Source organism: Mercenaria mercenaria, chromosome 16 (assembly GCF_021730395.1).
Source record: "Mercenaria mercenaria strain notata chromosome 16, MADL_Memer_1, whole genome shotgun sequence".
Lineage (NCBI taxonomy): Eukaryota > Metazoa > Mollusca > Bivalvia > Venerida > Veneridae > Mercenaria > Mercenaria mercenaria.
The window spans coordinates 42,405,834-42,425,386 of NC_069376.1; the positions used below are offsets into that span (position 1 = coordinate 42,405,834).

Consider the following 19,553-nt stretch of genomic DNA (forward strand, 5'->3'; position numbering starts at 1 on the left):
CATGCATTTAATAAAGTTCAAAACTTACTGAGGAAGTCAATGTATTATTACGTATTATGCGGAGCAAAGTCAGCTTCCGTATTCATAACGGGTTTTGTTCTATGCTGTATTGGTATGGCCACCACCTGTTTTTTCCGGAGGGGTTGGGGGATGGTGTGTGTGTGTGTTGTTTTTTTTGGGGGGGGGGGGGGAGGGGGAGGGGGAGGGGGTTTACTTAGATTTACCCCCATGAAACATTATATGATTGTCATACTATTCAGCGTGTGAATATATAATAGAAAATACAGACACATGTTAATTGCCAGTCAAAAGTCACTTTCGGTGGCCTCACACTTTAATCATGTATATCATACCCAAATATAAACAACTTCTGCGAGATTAATTTCTTGGTTAAATGTAATGAAATAAGTTAATACTTGACAGAAGTACAAACTTAAGTGCAAATAAGTTTGTACTATATACAAAGATCAAGGTAAATTGCGACTGCAGACAGGTGTAGTTTTTCAATACAGGAAATGTTTAAAGCTACCAGTTAAAGATATCAGTTAAGAGAGATCAGATAGTATAATGAATTTAAAGGTGGTTTATCAGGTTTTGGTGGTTAATAAATGGATGCACTGTTAGATTTGTCCAACAAAGGTAAAGTTATGTTAGCTTAAGTATAAGTTTAATAAACATTCATTGCCTAGGTAATGTTATACATATAACAAGTGTTACATTACATTTTTCAATGGTTTGCATTGATAATTACATATTTAGCCAAAATTCATTAGAAATGCAAATTGTTCCTTTTTTAAAGAAATAAATGAATTCAGAAGCTAGAATGCATTTTCATTCATATGTTTAAAATAGTAGTATCCCTTCATCTGCAAAATGCATAACATAAAACTAGAAATTATATTGAAATAAAATGCTCTGCTTTTAAATAATTTCGCGTCAAAGATGTTAATTACAAAATTTTATAAAAATCAGTAAACCATACAAATGAAATAGGGAACTTATGTAATGGGTCTCTATGCTCCTTAAAATCGCTAACATAAAAATACGAAAAGTAAAAAATATCATACATTGTTGCTTTAAATAAGATTCACAACCTTTAATAATGAAATGAAATTTAAACAGACGAATACAAAATGATCATCATCCAGGAGATAACCTAATTGACCGGGTGACAATGTTATTTACGGTTAAATATGGGAGCTAAACGACAACGAGTGAATCCAACGAAGGATAATTTTCCGTACAAGGTAGACATTTTTCTTCTTTTTTTAGTTTTTATAACATGGACTGATACAGCCCTATGTGGGCGACATGCTTGACACAATTTGTTGACCGACATTTTGTATTATTTTTATGCGTGGGGAATCAGGGGATCTTCAATGATTTTATGCAAGGGTAAATCACTTTATGAGATATATTATTTCGATTCTAACACGTCAACGAGGATTATTTTGTACATTATTTACGTCTTCCACCAAATATTAGCCTGTTTTCTGTTGGTTTCTTTTCCAGCGCGCCGCTATGCCGTAATACTTGTGACGTCAAAAAATAAATAAATAAAATAAATGAATTGTTTTCAGCCTGATTGCGGGTTTGGTATGGAAGGCCCGGTGCACCATGCTAATTGCCAAATGCCAAATTCCAAATATTCATGCTAAATGCTAATTAGTTAATGTTAAATACCAATTACAAATGTTAAATGCCAATTACTCAGTGATAATGCTTTATGTCATATAATCACTGCTTAATACCAAATGCTAAATGTAAATGTTAAATAGCTAATTCTAATTGCTTATCGTCAAATTATTTAATTTTATGACTTAATGATTTTTATCTCTTAACCTAATAAATGTGACTTTAAGTAATTTATTACATATAATATTCTACCAGTCTGACTTGGCATTTAGCATAATATTTGGCATTTGGCAATTAGCATGGCGCACGGCCTTCCTATTGCTGATTTGCTAAGTACTATTTGCCAAAATTGCTCATTTGCTATATGCTATTTGGCAAATGCTAATTTGGCAAATGCTAATTTGACAGTTGCTCATTTGCTAAATGCCATTTGCCAATCGCTATTTGTCATTTGCTAATTGCACATTGTTATTGCCAGGGCCGTAGGAACGTGGAGGATGGGGGGGGGGGGGGGGGGCGGGCCCCCTCCCTCAATAATTTGACCGATTATGGTAATTATCTTAGTAATTTTCTGTCAACGAGTCAATTTTAGCTGTGACCTGTCACCAGACATGCAGTTTTATACTTGTTTTAGATGGGCTAAACATGCACCGTGCTAAGTATGCAGCTTAGCACAGTAGTGCTTAGCCCTTCTTAAACTATTTATAAATGTGAGCAAAGCCTTAGCTTACTTAAGTTAACCCTTCTGTCATAACACGTAACTCGCTGGAATTTAATCTTTATTATATTTCAGCAGTGTGTATACATGTACATAGGGAGTAAAGTTAACGTTAGTTTTGTGATAGGTGAGCAGATTCTACGTGCACTGCTTTGCTGTACAAGTGTTTGAATTGTGGGTTACGTATACAACAAAAAAAAAAACAAAACCAAAAAAAATAAACCTACCTGAGAAAAGCGTTTCTTTGTCGGCCCCAAGCCCGAGAAAAAGGTAAGGGGTTTTATACTGTATTGTATTATTTGATCTGGGTCTGTTCTAGGTTGGTTGATTTTCTAAATATTTGCCCCCCCCCCCCCCCCGCCCCCACCCTCCATCTGAAAATGATTCCTACGGGCCTGACTGCTTAGCAAATTGCTGTCATTTCTAGACATTTATAACAACGATTTGTATCCTTTAAATTAAGTGTATTGTTATTATTGTTTAAGCGAAATTTGTTTAAATATAGGAACAAACGTGACCAAATATTAAGTTGCAAACATGCACGATGCGTTTCTTCTGTTGTACTTCAGGACGGGGGAATTAAGTGGTGCATGATAAAGTTTTTTTTCTCAAAACAATGGCAACTCTTGCCTCGAGTAGATATTTATGAGATATAGATTATCTATTACTATTACTAAACTTCCCCGGCACTACCATAATTATGGAAAATGAAAACGGTTTTTAGACAAAATACAATATTTGTTTTCGCGAAAAAGAAAGATATATTCCGATATTCGTATAGATGTGTGGTTGACCTTTGAATCACTGCGTCATGTGGTTTTGCTTAATATTATTTATTTGAGAATAACTTTAACAATGCAATAATAAAATGAAGTAAATTTTACAGTGAAGATACTACATTTTTGCATGTCAAAAAATGTAACATTTGTGAACAGGTGTTGTAATACATCACAGTTAGGGTCAATAAAGGTAAAGTCACGGTAAATTGATCTGTAGTACCTATGCCTATTATACATCTTTTTTATTTATGTAGAAGTTTTCTTATCATATCTTTAAAAAGCTGGAAACAGGTCTCTGCCTCCCTAGAGTAACTGAAATACTACGGTATACCAGGAGGTGCGGTCCAGCATGGTGATGATTCTTGCCCGCGGCCCGTTTGAGCGGCCAAAGCGATACGTTGAGCGTATTGTAACAGATACATGCTTGAAACCCTGACAGAGACAAGCTGTCATGTAGTTGGAACTAGATTTATTGCGAGTTGGGTTATTGATCCAAGGTCTACCTCTCACCGTTGCCCTCAGTTTATAGCGGGTCATATCATTTGCACAAAAAAGTCCCCAGTAACATGGTAACTCGGCTAATTAAGTGGCCAGTATCATTGAAATTACTGATAATAAACAGTCATGCATGCATTCACGCGTTCTTCATTTATAATATAGTTCAACTATATATTAATTGTTTTAAGGTTGAACTGCACGTACATTTAGATGGAGCGTTCCGGCTTTCTACTGTCCTTGAAATAGCCAGGTATGTATGATTTAGACTGAAATATACACTGTTTTTGCAAAAATGTATACTAAGAGATTGTTACTATAAGGGAGGGATTCTTGCTTTTGCATGTGATCTATCAAACTCGCAACAGCGGTCACAAGAACTAGTGACAAATACAATGTGACCATGAAAAATCACGTGACCGTTGCAAAGAAATCTAAATTTCGAATTATTTATATTTTTTGAATTAAATTACCCACATTTGCATTCTGTCACTGAAAATACTCAAAACAATTTAAATAACTAAAATCTAATACCATATCACGAAGATGCAGTGGCGGATATCTCTACTGCGAGGAGATTTTTTAGATAAATTGTCCAGTATAGTGATCTTAAAGCCATTAGTTCGCATTTTGTTTTTGCAAGAACTGCTCTTTCATCCTGTGCGTCTTTTGCTTTAAAAATGTAAACAGGTGTAACGTCCGTTAGCAAACGTTGCGTTGGACTATGGCACAATGTAAAATCGAATGTTGACATATTGCTAACCAACAGAATCATATACTCGGTATAATCTCTATGACATACTAATACTGGTTTGGATTTTGTATCTTTCAGACGCAGAAAAATAGAGGTTAATGAAACAACCCTGGATGAATTCCGCAAGAGCATTTGTGTGTACCATGCGCATTCGTTGTACAAAGTCCTCGCTTCTTTTGTCGTATTCATGCCCATAATAGCGTAGGTATACGTTTCTTCGTTCTCATTAATCTTCAACAATATTTTTGAGCGTTTTCGTATAACGTGCAAAATATATCATGAAAATATTTATACCGACTAAAATATTAAATTTTCTGGATAAAATCACCCCGCAAAATGACGAAAAACGTCCGGGCAAGGCCGCCGACTAAAATCACTTACCCCTTACCGATGCGTCGAAATCCCGCTTGAGGCTTAGAATTCTTCACATGAACAAGCTATTCAGCTCGGTCGTTCTACTTAATTGCCCGCCCGTGCTAAAATTCCCGAAGGGAAATTTAGGGTCTTCCTCCTCCTTGAAAACTGGAAAGATACAATATGATCTATAATTGCATAGATGTGACCCAATAAAAACGAAAAGTAATTAAAATAGTCTGTACCCAACTGAAAATTTACACACCTTTTGCTTTTATGATAAACTGATAATGTGTTTAAAAATTACTGAATGCACGTTTTTGAAATTAAGCATACATTCAGATTGCCATGTGTTTAATAACATCGCGAAATGTTAAAAATGATTTAATTACGGCCCCTACAGAGGTAAAGATATTTTAAGTTTCACTTTATTGTTAAAAGTCAAGGCCCTTTAAGGGCATCTGACAACAACAACAATATAAACAGTAACAAAATAATGAAAATGGCTTAAACGACAATGATGGCATGATATTCGAGTGTGACATTATGAAATATTAGTTACTGCATGTTTTCAGTGACAACAATACAATGCGTCAGCACGACGACACGATGCAAAATCGCATTCTTGCAACATACTACATTGTTGTCGAATCGTGTAAAGTGGTACCGAATTGTATTGTCCTGCTAGCTCATCGTGTTATCGTGTTTGCCACGGTCGACAGTACACATTAAAACGGGGCAGAAACATCGTGGTGTCGATGCCGACAGTAATATATTAAGGTCTTGTTATCGCGTTCTCGTTAGACATACACGGGGAAAATACCATAACAGTAGATTTATTGCGCATGCCTTACCGAAATGCGGTAACATGATGATAGCATTGCACACGACATTACGATGCGACAGCACGACAATACGAAACGATAACGCGATACTGATGACGCAATGTCACATCATGTTGTCGTGCTGTGGCGTCGTGTTATTGTGCTGTTATCGTTGCATCGTCTGTACCTCTGCAGCGTTCAACAGTTTGACAGTACTGTCGGATTGTCCTATTGGAAAACAGTATCACACCAGTGTTTGATAATTTTCTGAGACACGTCAGTGACGTAAATGACGTAACCTTTCAGCGTTGTGCATAATTTGTTTAAGTATAATATCATAGTATTTATCCGTTGATGATTCCTTATACCACCTTATATATTAACGGATGAAAAACGATGAAAAATATGTTATACTTATTGCAGTGGGGACCGAGAAGCAATTTCGAGACTGGTGTATGAATTTTGTGAGGACTGTGCACGAAATAATATCAAATATGTTGAAGCAAGGTATTCGCCACATCTGTTGGCTAGCAGCGAACCGAAACCGGAGTACGCGTTGCAGCACGGTGATCTTACGCCCCGGGAAGTAGTTCAAATTGTTAATGCCGCGATACACAAAGGATCAAAGGAATTTAAAATAAGAGTGAAGACAATATTGTGTTGTATGCGACACAGACCAGGTAAGTTATAAGATAAACTTAACCGATAGAAATTTATTCGCCGATATTCAGTTAAAAAATTCATTCGAATACAATTTGCTAATTTCTGTATGAAAGTTTAAAGGAAATAATACAATTCGAATTATATTTGTTATGAGGCCAGTAGCTAGTTGTAAATCAGTTCAGACTAAAAGCTCAGACCAGACTTTAACCAGAAAATTTTTGTTTAACTTTGTAAAGCAGTGTTACACGTTTTTTTCTATTTTTCAGTCTATGTTGGTACTTTTCAGTAAAGTTGGTAGGGAGAAGTTCTAGGCCCGGTTAAAAAATCCAGGAATGAAAGTATTGTTTCTATGAAAATCGCTTTTGGAAGTAATCAGGCTGACGCGATGGAACAAGAAAATAAAATAAAAAGGAAACAAATAGATGTGGGAAGATAATACCATATCTCTAATGTCCTACATTAACAGCTTTCTGTCAGCGCTCTCCTGTTATCCCATTTTTTAATACGTAAATATGGAAAGATTTGGGGTTTTTTGGTATTCAATACAAAACGGTAGATGCGGAAATCAGTTGTTTCAGGGAAAACCAGTAGCCTTTGAACGGAAAGCGGTGGTCTTGTTTAACACCCACTCCCCTACTCCCAGTGCTTTAATTTCATTATTATAGTTGTTTTAGGGTTGATTAAAACACTGACAGAATATCTGCCGCGTTCCTGTGTTGTTTTCATGGCGTCATGAATAAAAATATGTTTTTCAAACATTTATTTTTCTTTTAAAGACTGGTCTGAGGATGTTGTAGACTTAGCGCAGGAGTTCAGGAAAGATGGCGTCGTTGCCATAGATATTGCTGGCGGAAGTAACGATGATAGTGTCGGTGTTGAATATATTCATGCAGATCATAAGAAAGCTTTTACTGTAAGTGATTTACTGACTTCTTTATAGACACTATATTGAAAAGAAAGACAAACTAAGAGCGTTTTCTTTGAAATCTTTTAGTACCACAAGTCTACTAGATAAGAAAGGATGTCTACAGCATTCGCAGTTTACTTATAACCTCTTAACATTGACGAGTTGGCTCGACGATACTAGTATATCTACTGAAGACTTAACATTTATTTAAAGAAGGCTTCACTTAAAGTCATACATTTTCGAACACATGTAACTTCAGTCGTTCTTTGATTGATTTACTGTCAATACGTTTTGTATACTGAGAAATTTGGTTTGCCATCCGAGAAGATTGTATTCATTAGAATATATTGCCTTTGCATGAGTTTCTGAGATTATGCATAAGTGTTCACGAGTGCTAGCAATATTTATAACCATAGTTATGACCTTTTTACAGCGCGCCAAACACCTTGGACTGCATATAACCGCCCATGCTGGGGAGGCGGGGTCTGCTGCGAAGGTCAAGGAGGTATGAAAATATTTTTGTTTTGTTTTGTTTGTTCAGGTTTTAAGCCGTTTTTCATCGGTATTTCAGTTACGTAAAGGCGGGCAGTTAACCTAACAAGTGTTCCAGTTTTTTGTACTAATACCCTGTTTTCCGCAAGTATCTGCCAACTTCCCCGCATGTATGAATCGGAGGTGGAGGACAACTGATTTCAGACATAATATCTTTTACCAAATCTTCACGGAGAATATATGCCGCGCCCGGTATCGAACTCACGACCCTATGATCCGTATATCTGCGCTATCCCTGTTGAGCTAAGCGGTCGGACATTTTATTTTCATCCATATTTTACATGCATTTACATTTGTACACAATAATCTGTCCGATATTTCGTCCGTGACCGGAAAGCCATTGAATGTTTTATTATATATCAGTTAGAAATGATTTTCATGGTTTTTTATCGGGGGTATCAAGTTTTGAAATAGCCAAGCGAACAACATGTGTTGAATATAAACCGGTTATATAGCACGCATTATGAACCAGCTACAGTATATACGAGGTTTAAGGGATGTAGTTAAAGGTTTTTTTTGCACAGGACTCAAAAATTGTTTCCGCTGGCACGACACTTAATGTAACATATGACAGATTTGATCGTTGCTAAACGTTTCGAGAAAATATTGAAAATAGATGAATTGTTGATCCATATTGTATAAAAATATTTTTATTTCAACAAATATTAAAATAGTAAGATATAATAATATTCCATGCACTAAAGAAAAAGTAAAATCATGGTCGAATGGTATGCCATATGAAACGCGAATCTGACCGCCATTTCATTTTATACTCCTATCTTTTAAAGGAGAGTGAGGGGGAGGTCATATTGTTTTGCCTGTCGGTCCGTCAGTCTGTCTGTGTCTATCGGTCTATCGGTCGGTTCCGGTCAGTACTTAAAGAATGCTCGGTGTTGAGACTGAAACGATAATAACCGAAGTACACCATGGCCTGCAGTCATGAAACTCTGTATGATGATTGCCGGTAGATGACCTGTATCATTTTAAGGATCAGTAGACCAAAGTCTAAGGGGATACTAACCTTGAGGCTGGAAACATTTTCTGCTTAGTAGATAAAGAAAAGTTTGTCCTTTTGTCGTCAAATTTCATAGGGTAATTGCAAATGGTTGGTAGATGATCCCTAAAGTTTTCGGGGTCAATAAGTCAAAGGTCAAAGTCACAGTGACCATGATTGCAAACGTTTCCCGCTCATAAGCTAATAAACGCTATTGCCTAAAGTCGACAACCTTCATAGAATGAAGTCAAGGTCACAACCTACAAAAAACATACCCACTTGTTTTCGAGAACACTGTGTCGTCAATATATGGGCAGAGAAAGATATGATGATGATATTGTGTGCAGATGGTTGATGTAACAAAGTTTCAAAATATATTTATGATTAGGCCATACCAAATTGATATGTCGTTCGTCGGAACTACCGCATCAATAATTTCATTCCCGAGAAAAAAAAATAAAAATTACCCGCCCGCACGTACATAAAAATCTCCGAAAAAAAATTTTTTTTTTCGATTATGCGGTCTGGAATAATAACGGCAAAACAGGTTTTATCGCTGTTTTAATGCGTCAAAGTGATATTGATCGGATTTCATGCGTCATGTAGCTGATGATCCAAACTCAAAAAGTCAGGAGTTACGGTGTTGTTCATCATTTGTTTTAAATCTGGAGTGACCTTCGATGTGCCGGTAGGTAATGAAATAGGCACATTCTACTTTTGTTCAATACAGTGAAAAGAACGAAGCCCGACTTGTAAGACGTGCACGGGGATGCAGTTAAAATATTTGGAAATATTGTTCAGATATCAAGTTTTCAAACCATTTGTTATCAGCTGTTTAATTCAGCATGTTAGATCTAGAGCCCAAAGCTGAGGCCAACTACTATCTTAAAAAAATATTTGTTCACAGATCCTGACCGACCTATCACATTGTCTCGGCCCAAATCTTTTTGAACGTAACTTCTTTAGTACAGCAGTCAGATATTCGATAAACACAAGCTAGCGCGCACTAACAGCGAGCATTAAAAGTAGCGAGCATTAAACTGTGTATTGTCCCTTGAATAGAAATCGGAAATAAAACTGGCGAACAGTAGCTTGCGAACGTAACTAAACTGCGACCAACTAATCTATTTACGGTCCGCACACTGTTGAATTGCGGCGAGTTGCATGGTTTCGTATTGTGGCCCGGGTACTAATTCTAAATAAAAGGCGTACATGTATTTTAAAGGCATTTATATTTATTAGGTTATTTATGATGTTTTATGAACTAAGGATTCCCGCGAAAGAATAAATGTATAAAATAAACGAAAATGCCTGAATTGTCTAGCTCCTTATAGAACGATAGGGTCTAAAACCAGTACGGAGGTGTTCGATGTATGTCGAAACGGAAACGATCATTTATCTATCAATTTAGATACAACTTTCATTTATAAAAGATTTGTTTGTTTGCTTGTTTTGGGATTAACGCTGTATTTCAACGGTATTTCAGTCTTGTAACGGAAAGCAGTTAACATAAACAGTGTTCATATATTCTATACCAACACTAACCTGTTCCCCACATGTAAAAGCCAACTTCCCAACATAAAATATCAGAAGTGGAGGACGAATGATTTCAGACGCATTATACTTTATCATATTGTCATGGAAAAGATTTGTGAAAGAAGAAAAAAAACCACAGCGACAGTTCAAGACATATTATGCATGCATATACCAACCAGACAAATTATCTGAAAATTAAAAGGTAGTAGGGTGATTTATTAAACGTTATATCAGAAGATAAAAGTATCATCATATTTATGAAAAGCTCCAATTAACTGTCTTAGAATGTTGATATCAAATAAGGAAGGAACTGTTAGCAGGGTCGTGAAAGGGACAGTGTCGGAGACAAAATGGGCCCCCTTTGGTGCGCCGTAGCTCAGAACCCAGGAAGTGTGCCCCCCTAAAACCGGGTATGTATCGAAAGGTGTTCAAAGACGGACAAGAGGAGCCCAGGCTTATAGCTGTATCTTGGGTCTGGAACTGACAGCAGGGTCGTGAAAGGGACAGTGTCGGAGACAAAATGGGCCCCCTTTGGTGCGCCGTAGCTCAGAACCCAGGAAGTCTGCCCCCTAAAACCGGTATGTATCGAAAGGGTGTTCAAAGACGGACAAGAGGAGCCCAGGCTTATAGCTGTATCTTGGGTCTGGAACTGACAGCAGGGTCGTGAAAGGGACAGTGTCGGAGACAAAATGGGCCCCCTTTGGTGCGCCGTAGCTCAGAACCCAGGAAGTGTGCCCCCCTAAAACCGGGTATGTATCGAAAGGGTGTTCAAAGACGGACAAGAGGAGCCCAGGCTTATAGCTGTATCTTGGGTCTGGAACTGACAGCAGGGTCGTGAAAGGGACAGTGTCGGAGACAAAATGGGCCCCCTTTGGTGCGCCGTAGCTCAGAACCCAGGAAGTGTGCCCCCCTAGAACCGGGTATGTATCGAAAGGGTGTTCAAAGACGGACAAGAGGAGCCCAGGCTTATAGCTGTATCTTGGGTCTGGAACTGACAGCAGGGTCGTGAAAGGGACAGTGTCGGAGACAAAATGGGCCCCCTTTGGTGCGCCGTAGCTCAGAACCCAGGAAGTGTGCCCCCCCTAAAACCGGGTATGTATCGAAAGGGTGTTCAAAGACGGACAAGAGGAGCCCAGGCTTATAGCTGTATCTTGGGTCTGGAACTGACAGCAGGGTCGTGAAAGGGACAGTGTCGGAGACAAAATGGGCCCCCTTTGGTGCGCCGTAGCTCAGAACCCAGGAAGTGTGCCCCCCTAAAACCGGTATGTATCGAAAGGGTGTTCAAAGACGGACAAGAGGAGCCCAGGCTTATAGCTGTATCTTGGGTCTGGAACTGACAGCAGGGTCGTGAAAGGGACAGTGTCGGAGACAAAATGGGCCCCCTTTGGTGCGCCGTAGCTCAGAACCCAGGAAGTGTGCCCCCCCTAAAACCGGGTATGTATCGAAAGGGTGTTCAAAGACGGACAAGAGGAGCCCAGGCTTATAGCTGTATCTTGGGTCTGGAACTGACAGCAGGGTCGTGAAAGGGACAGTGTCGGAGACAAAATGGGCCCCCTTTGGTGCGCCGTAGCTCAGAACCCAGGAAGTGTGCCCCCCCTAAAACCGGGTATGTATCGAAAGGGTGTTCAAAGACGGACAAGAGGAGCCCAGGCTTATAGCTGTATCTTGGGTCTGGAACTGACAGCAGGGTCGTGAAAGGGACAGTGTCGGAGACAAAATGGGCCCCCTTTGGTGCGCCGTAGCTCAGAACCCAGGAAGTGTGCCCCCCCTAAAACCGGGTATGTATCGAAAGGGTGTTCAAAGACGGACAAGAGGAGCCCAGGCTTATAGCTGTATCTTGGGTCTGGAACTGACAGCAGGGTCGTGAAAGGGACAGTGTCGGAGACAAAATGGGCCCCCTTTGGTGCGCCGTAGCTCAGAACCCAGGAAGTGTGCCCCCCCTAAAACCGGGTATGTATCGAAAGGGTGTTCAAAGACGGACAAGAGGAGCCCAGGCTTATAGCTGTATCTTGGGTCTGGAACTGACAGCAGGGTCGTGAAAGGGACAGTGTCGGAGACAAAATGGGCCCCCTTTGGTGCGCCGTAGCTCAGAACCCAGGAAGTGTGCCCCCCCTAAAACCGGGTATGTATCGAAAGGGTGTTCAAAGACGGACAAGAGGAGCCCAGGCTTATAGCTGTATCTTGGTCTGGAACTGACAGCAGGGTCGTGAAAGGGACAGTGTCGGAGACAAAATGGGCCCCCTTTGGTGCGCCGTAGCTCAGAACCCAGGAAGTGTGCCCCCCCTAAAACCGGGTATGTATCGAAAGGGTGTTCAAAGACGGACAAGAGGACCCAGGCTTATAGCTGTATCTTGGGTCTGGAACTGACAGCAGGGTCGTGAAAGGGACAGTGTCGGAGACAAAATGGGCCCCCTTTGGTGCGCCGTAGCTCAGAACCCAGGAAGTGTGCCCCCCCTAAAACCGGGTATGTATCGAAAGGGTGTTCAAAGACGGACAAGAGGAGCCCAGGCTTATAGCTGTATCTTGGGTCTGGAACTGACAGCAGGGTCGTGAAAGGGACAGTGTCGGAGACAAAATGGGCCCCCTTTGGTGCGCCGTAGCTCAGAACCCAGGAAGTGTGCCCCCCTAAAACCGGGTATGTATCGAAAGGGTGTTCAAAGACGGACAAGAGGAGCCCAGGCTTATAGCTGTATCTTGGGTCTGGAACTGACAGCAGGGTCGTGAAAGGGACAGTGTCGGAGACAAAATGGGCCCCCTTTGGTGCGCCGTAGCTCAGAACCCAGGAAGTGTGCCCCCCTAAAACCGGGTATGTATCGAAAGGGTGTTCAAAGACGGACAAGAGGAGCCCAGGCTTATAGCTGTATCTTGGGTCTGGAACTGACAGCAGGTCGTGAAAGGGACAGTGTCGGAGACAAAATGGGCCCCCTTTGGTGCGCCGTAGCTCAGAACCCAGGAAGTGTGCCCCCCCTAAAACCGGGTATGTATCGAAAGGGTGTTCAAAGACGGACAAGAGGAGCCCAGGCTTATAGCTGTATCTTGGGTCTGGAACTGACAGCAGGGTCGTGAAAGGGACAGTGTCGGAGACAAAATGGGCCCCCTTTGGTGCGCCGTAGCTCAGAACCCAGGAAGTGTGCCCCCCCTAAAACCGGGTATGTATCGAAAGGGTGTTCAAAGACGGACAAGAGGAGCCCAGGCTTATAGCTGTATCTTGGGTCTGGAACTGACAGCAGGGTCGTGAAAGGGACAGTGTCGGAGACAAAATGGGCCCCCTTTGGTGCGCCGTAGCTCAGAACCCAGGAAGTGTGCCCCCCCTAAAACCGGGTATGTATCGAAAGGGTGTTCAAAGACGGACAAGAGGAGCCCAGGCTTATAGCTGTATCTTGGGTCTGGAACTGACAGCAGGGTCGTGAAAGGGACAGTGTCGGAGACAAAATGGGCCCCCTTTGGTGCGCCGTAGCTCAGAACCCAGGAAGTGTGCCCCCCCTAAAACCGGGTATGTATCGAAAGGGTGTTCAAAGACGGACAAGAGGAGCCCAGGCTTATAGCTGTATCTTGGGTCTGGAACTGACAGCAGGGTCGTGAAAGGGACAGTGTCGGAGACAAAATGGGCCCCCTTTGGTGCGCCGTAGCTCAGAACCCAGGAAGTGTGCCCCCCCTAAAACCGGGTATGTATCGAAAGGGTGTTCAAAGACGGACAAGAGGAGCCCAGGCTTATAGCTGTATCTTGGGTCTGGAACTGACAGCAGGGTCGTGAAAGGGACAGTGTCGGAGACAAAATGGGCCCCCTTTGGTGCGCCGTAGCTCAGAACCCAGGAAGTGTGCCCCCCCTAAAACCGGGTATGTATCGAAAGGGTGTTCAAAGACGGACAAGAGGAGCCCAGGCTTATAGCTGTATCTTGGGTCTGGAACTGACAGCAGGGTCGTGAAAGGGACAGTGTCGGAGACAAAATGGGCCCCCTTTGGTGCGCCGTAGCTCAGAACCCAGGAAGTGTGCCCCCCTAAAACCGGGTATGTATCGAAAGGGTGTTCAAAGACGGACAAGAGGAGCCCAGGCTTATAGCTGTATCTTGGGTCTGGAACTGACAGCAGGGTCGTGAAAGGGACAGTGTCGGAGACAAAATGGGCCCCCTTTGGTGCGCCGTAGCTCAGAACCCAGGAAGTGTGCCCCCCTAAAACCGGGTATGTATCGAAAGGGTGTTCAAAGACGGACAAGAGGAGCCCAGGCTTATAGCTGTATCTTGGGTCTGGAACTGACAGCAGGGTCGTGAAAGGGACAGTGTCGGAGACAAAATGGGCCCCCTTTGGTGCGCCGTAGCTCAGAACCCAGGAAGTGTGCCCCCCTAAAACCGGGTATGTATCGAAAGGGTGTTCAAAGACGGACAAGAGGAGCCCAGGCTTATAGCTGTATCTTGGGTCTGGAACTGACAGCAGGGTCGTGAAAGGGACAGTGTCGGAGACAAAATGGGCCCCCTTTGGTGCGCCGTAGCTCAGAACCCAGGAAGTGTGCCCCCCTAAAACCGGGTATGTATCGAAAGGGTGTTCAAAGACGGACAAAGAGAGCCCAGGCTTATAGCTGTATCTTGGGTCTGGAACTGACAGCAGGGTCGTGAAAGGGACAGTGTCGGAGACAAAATGGGCCCCCTTTGGTGCGCCGTAGCTCAGAACCCAGGAAGTGTGCCCCCCTAAAACCGGGTATGTATCGAAAGGGTGTTCAAAGACGGACAAGAGGAGCCCAGGCTTATAGCTGTATCTTGGGTCTGGAACTGACAGCAGGGTCGTGAAAGGGACAGTGTCGGAGACAAAATGGGCCCCCTTTGGTGCGCCGTAGCTCAGAACCCAGGAAGTGTGCCCCCCTAAAACCGGGTATGTATCGAAAGGGTGTTCAAAGACGGACAAGAGGAGCCCAGGCTTATAGCTGTATCTTGGGTCTGGAACTGACAGAAGGGTCGTGAAAGGGACAGTGTCGGAGACAAAATGGGCCCCCTTTGGTGCGCCGTAGCTCAGAACCCAGGAAGTGTGCCCCCCTAAAACCGGGTATGTATCGAAAGGGTGTTCAAAGACGGACAAGAGGAGCCCAGGCTTATAGCTGTATCTTGGGTCTGGAACTGACAGCAGGGTCGTGAAAGGGACAGTGTCGGAGACAAAATGGGCCCCCTTTGGTGCGCCGTAGCTCAGAACCCAGGAAGTGTGCCCCCCTAAAACCGGGTATGTATCGAAAGGGTGTTCAAAGACGGACAAGAGGAGCCCAGGCTTATAGCTGTATCTTGGGTCTGGAACTGACAGCAGGGTCGTGAAAGGGACAGTGTCGGAGACAAAATGGGCCCCCTTTGGTGCGCCGTAGCTCAGAACCCAGGAAGTGTGCCCCCCTAAAACCGGGTATGTATCGAAAGGGTGTTCAAAGACGGACAAGAGGAGCCCAGGCTTATAGCTGTATCTTGGGTCTGGAACTCACAACAGGGACGTAAAACGGTTATTTCGTTTGCTTACGGTTTGTAATGAACTCGTGTATACATGTTTCTCTTTTCTGATATCTGTTGCGCCGTAGCTCAAAAGTCTGAAACTTGATATATTTGGTACGAACAAGAAACACATATCGTAAGTTTTCGAACTCACTAGCTGTGCTTGCGTAATTTTGATATCTGGTAAATGTTCATTACTCGTATGTGACAGCCCTCATTTACCCACCTTGACCTAGTCATGTTAATATGTCTCGTAAAAGCTTCAGCTTCTATTAGGAAATATCAAAGGTCACTGATACTGGATACTTTGAGTTAACGAGGAAATTGTAATGGCAAAATGGATGATATTTTGGTATGTATACATTTTTACGATCAGGTTTGCAATATAATGAAGGAGCCTCCGTGGCCGATTGATTCAAGTCGCAGACTTCTAATCACTTGCCTCTTGTCGATGTGAGTTCGAGCTTCGCTCGAGGGTTTTAAATTCTTCATGTGAGGTACCCATTCAGCTGGCTTCCAAAGGTCGTTGGTTCTACCTAGGTTCCAGTTCGTGATGAAATAATGCAGGGAGAGGCACCTTTGGTCTTCTTCTACCACCAAAAATCTTGAAAGTCGCCATATGACCTTTAATTGCACCGGTGTTACGTTTAACTAAAAACAACAACAACAACAACAACAACAAACATACAAAATAAATAAATAAGAACAATGCAAAATAATGAAAATCATTATACTTGACATTCACTATTTAAAGTTCCATCTTCGGGTAGATCTATGGTACAAAGTCAATATTGTCTATTGATTACATGCCTTAAGTTTGTTTATAAAGTTTTACTGTTGACTAAAGGTCCACTCCTACGAGGGTCGAAATGCTTGTCCTACTTGTCCCCTCAACTCCGGAGAGCGGCTAGTATTGAATGAAGGTGACAAGTGAAAGGCTAATGACTTCCAGCAATGTTACTTTATATCGGTCCAGTTCTTTTCGAGGAATCCCTGTCCATTCGTTTCTTTAATTATTTCAAGTTTCTTTTTGTATCAATATATTGATGCATTTTCTCTTTGCGTCTTGTTTTGAAATAATGCAAGCTATTTGCCTACATGCATTGTATTTGATTTGTTCATCACCCTGCTAATGATGTGTTGAAGAGGATATATACCTACCTGCAATATACGCAACTGACCTTAAAAAGTATTTATTTGTCAGTTCTGTTGAAAGGTTTGGGTTAACTGTCACTGGATAATAACTCGACTGAGAGAGGGTTTTAGAGGCAATCAGTTGCCCGCTGTGGCTGCATGAAGATCTTTTACCATAGTCCGAAATGGAAAAGAACCGAACCAAAAAAGTAAAGAATGCATTACAGCTAAAAGTGTTCACATAAACAGTCAAATCTGTCTAGTATAAAGACCACACTTGGGAAATAAAAAAGTGGTCTTTCTTGACAGGTGATCCCTCCACACATGTTTACACTTTTATGGTTAAACGAATTCAGAGCAGATCGTAGCCTTTATAAGCAAGTTTTATAGTCGTTTCCTTCCTTTATAAAGCTTTAACTTATGCCGAAACCGAATTGGAAAGGTGAAAAAGGTCGCATGTTTCCACAACATTTAACATTTGTATGAATACATGTCCAAGTATCCAAGCATTATCATCACCAGCACTATGGTGATTTCAAATGTATTTCTATATATACAGTATGCTATGCTAAGTACTACACTTGGTCACCCAGAAATCATGTTTCATGTAGAGAAGTTGGGAGCTACTACCACAGAACGGGATCAGGACACTTGCCACCACCCCCACAAGGACATTTGCCCCCACCCCCACCCCACCCCATCCTCACTTCATTGAGAAACTGGACTGCTGGATATTTGCCCTGCCCCAGTTGAACTGGAAGATAGGACATTTTCACTCCCCCCCCCCCCCCCCCACACACACACATCACAGTGCTTATTTCTAAAACGGGACATTTGCCTTACCCCACCCTCATCGCCCTCCCCCTCCCCAACACTTTACAATTTTACTAGTAAATAATTGTCAAGTTCACAAATTTTCAGTGTTGAATACATTACACTTATTGTAAATGAAAAAAATATAACGTTGTTATGAGCACTTTTGCGACTTGATAATAGGCTATTATTAACCTTAACACCTAAATGTAAATAAGATATCAAATTTGTATTTAGAGTAATTTTGATAATAAAACAACATAAAACACAGTTACATCTAATGGTATTTAGGACAAAAATATTGGGATTGTATAATTATCAGGTAAAGGTAAGGGTAAGCTTTATTTAATGTCGCATATAATCCAACATATAACACGAGCTACAAAGCTCTTGTGCGACAAACTAAGTATCTAGTAACAGAATGGTCAAATGCACATTTTTTACGCAAATTGCTTCGAAAATCACATTTTAGCCTAGCCCTAAAATAGTTGTGACGTTGCCGTTTTTATGGCGATTAATTTAGTTTCGGGGCGTCAATTCAATTGAAAAAAGTTATTATTTTTCATTTAATACGGGGGTCTCTTAAGTTTTCGCTGTATTGTCTTAAATCCCATCCCTCCCCACCAACTTTCATGCGAAGATTTTGTGCATCAAAATTTCAGAAAGAACTGTTTGTATTTTAAGAGAAAAAAAATGTTAATCACAACAAAAGTTATCAACAATATAAATTTCAGTTTAAGCGTATTCTAATTTTGTAAGCGATTTTCCGGCTTCTTTCCAACTTTTATTGTCACACCTATAGATCTGAATGCATGTTACACGTCTTATTAAACATCTTGCTGCTCGTTCTCTCCTCCATAGGTATTTTGCGATATATCTAAAGCATTTGACAGAGTTTGGCATTCAGGATTAATATTTAAATTAAAACAATATGGCATAAATAACGAACTTCTTCGATGGATTAAAGATTATCTCTCAAACCGTAAGCAGTCAGTTTTTGTTGGAAATGAAAGTTCTAATGTTCTAAGTATATCAGCGGGTGTTCCCCAAGGCTCCGCCCTTGGTCCTCTGTTATTTCTCGTATACGTTAACGATATTGCTGAAAACCTTTTAAGTGTAACAAGGCTATTTGCCGATGACAGTTCATTAGCGATTTCATCGAACGATATAAAATATATAGAAACCGTTCTCAATACCGATCTAGAAAAAATCAATAAATGGTCGAAACAATGGCTAGTTAATTTTAACCCTAACAAGACAGAAGTAATGTTTTTCTCCTCTAATCAAGAGAATAAACCCTCGATCATGTTTAACAATATTACACTTGATTTCGTCCAACATCATAAACATTTAGGCCTAACACTTTCATATGATCTAAAATGGCATGACCACATTAATAATATAACCATATCAGCGTCAAGAGTCCTTAGTTCAATGCGAGCATTAAAATTTAAATTAAAACGGTCTACTTTATGTCAGATTTATATATCTTACATGCGTCCTATATTAGAATATGCGTCCATTGTTTGGGACGGATGTACCGCGTATGAAAAACAATCAATTGAGCAACTACAGTACGAGGCTGCCAGAATCGTCACTGGTTTAACTAGATCTGTTTCTATAGAACGTCTAATAAAGGAAATTGGTTGGGTTTCTCTTTCGGATAGACGCAAAATACAAAAGCTCGTCGTTGTTTATAAAGCTAGAAACGGCCTTTTACCTGAATACTTAGCAAATATATTTCCACCAATGATATCTGAGACAACCCATTATCCTTTGAGAAATAATACCAATTATACAACATTAGCAAGGCGTACCCAGTTGTTTAATACATCTTTTTTACCGTCTTCTACTGAATTATGGAATAATCTCGAGTCGGAAATAAGAACTTGTCCTTCTTTAAATATTTTCAAATCAAAATTAAAACAAAAATATA

General features: G+C 41.1%; 1 protein-coding gene across 1 annotated transcript in view; it reads left to right on the top strand.

Moving 5' to 3' along the window:
* The first annotated feature begins 1,107 nt into the window (after positions 1–1,107).
* LOC123539943 (adenosine deaminase-like) overlaps positions 1,108–19,553 on the top strand; it is a 32,371-nt gene continuing 13,925 nt past the window's right edge. Inside the window, exons 1-6 of the mRNA XM_053526850.1 lie at positions 1,108–1,247; positions 3,819–3,880; positions 4,460–4,582; positions 5,983–6,239; positions 6,999–7,135; positions 7,563–7,634. Of these exons, the coding sequence (XP_053382825.1) occupies positions 1,194–1,247; positions 3,819–3,880; positions 4,460–4,582; positions 5,983–6,239; positions 6,999–7,135; positions 7,563–7,634 (705 nt within the window). The 5' untranslated portion in view covers positions 1,108–1,193. The remainder of the gene's footprint in view (positions 1,248–3,818; positions 3,881–4,459; positions 4,583–5,982; positions 6,240–6,998; positions 7,136–7,562; positions 7,635–19,553) is intronic.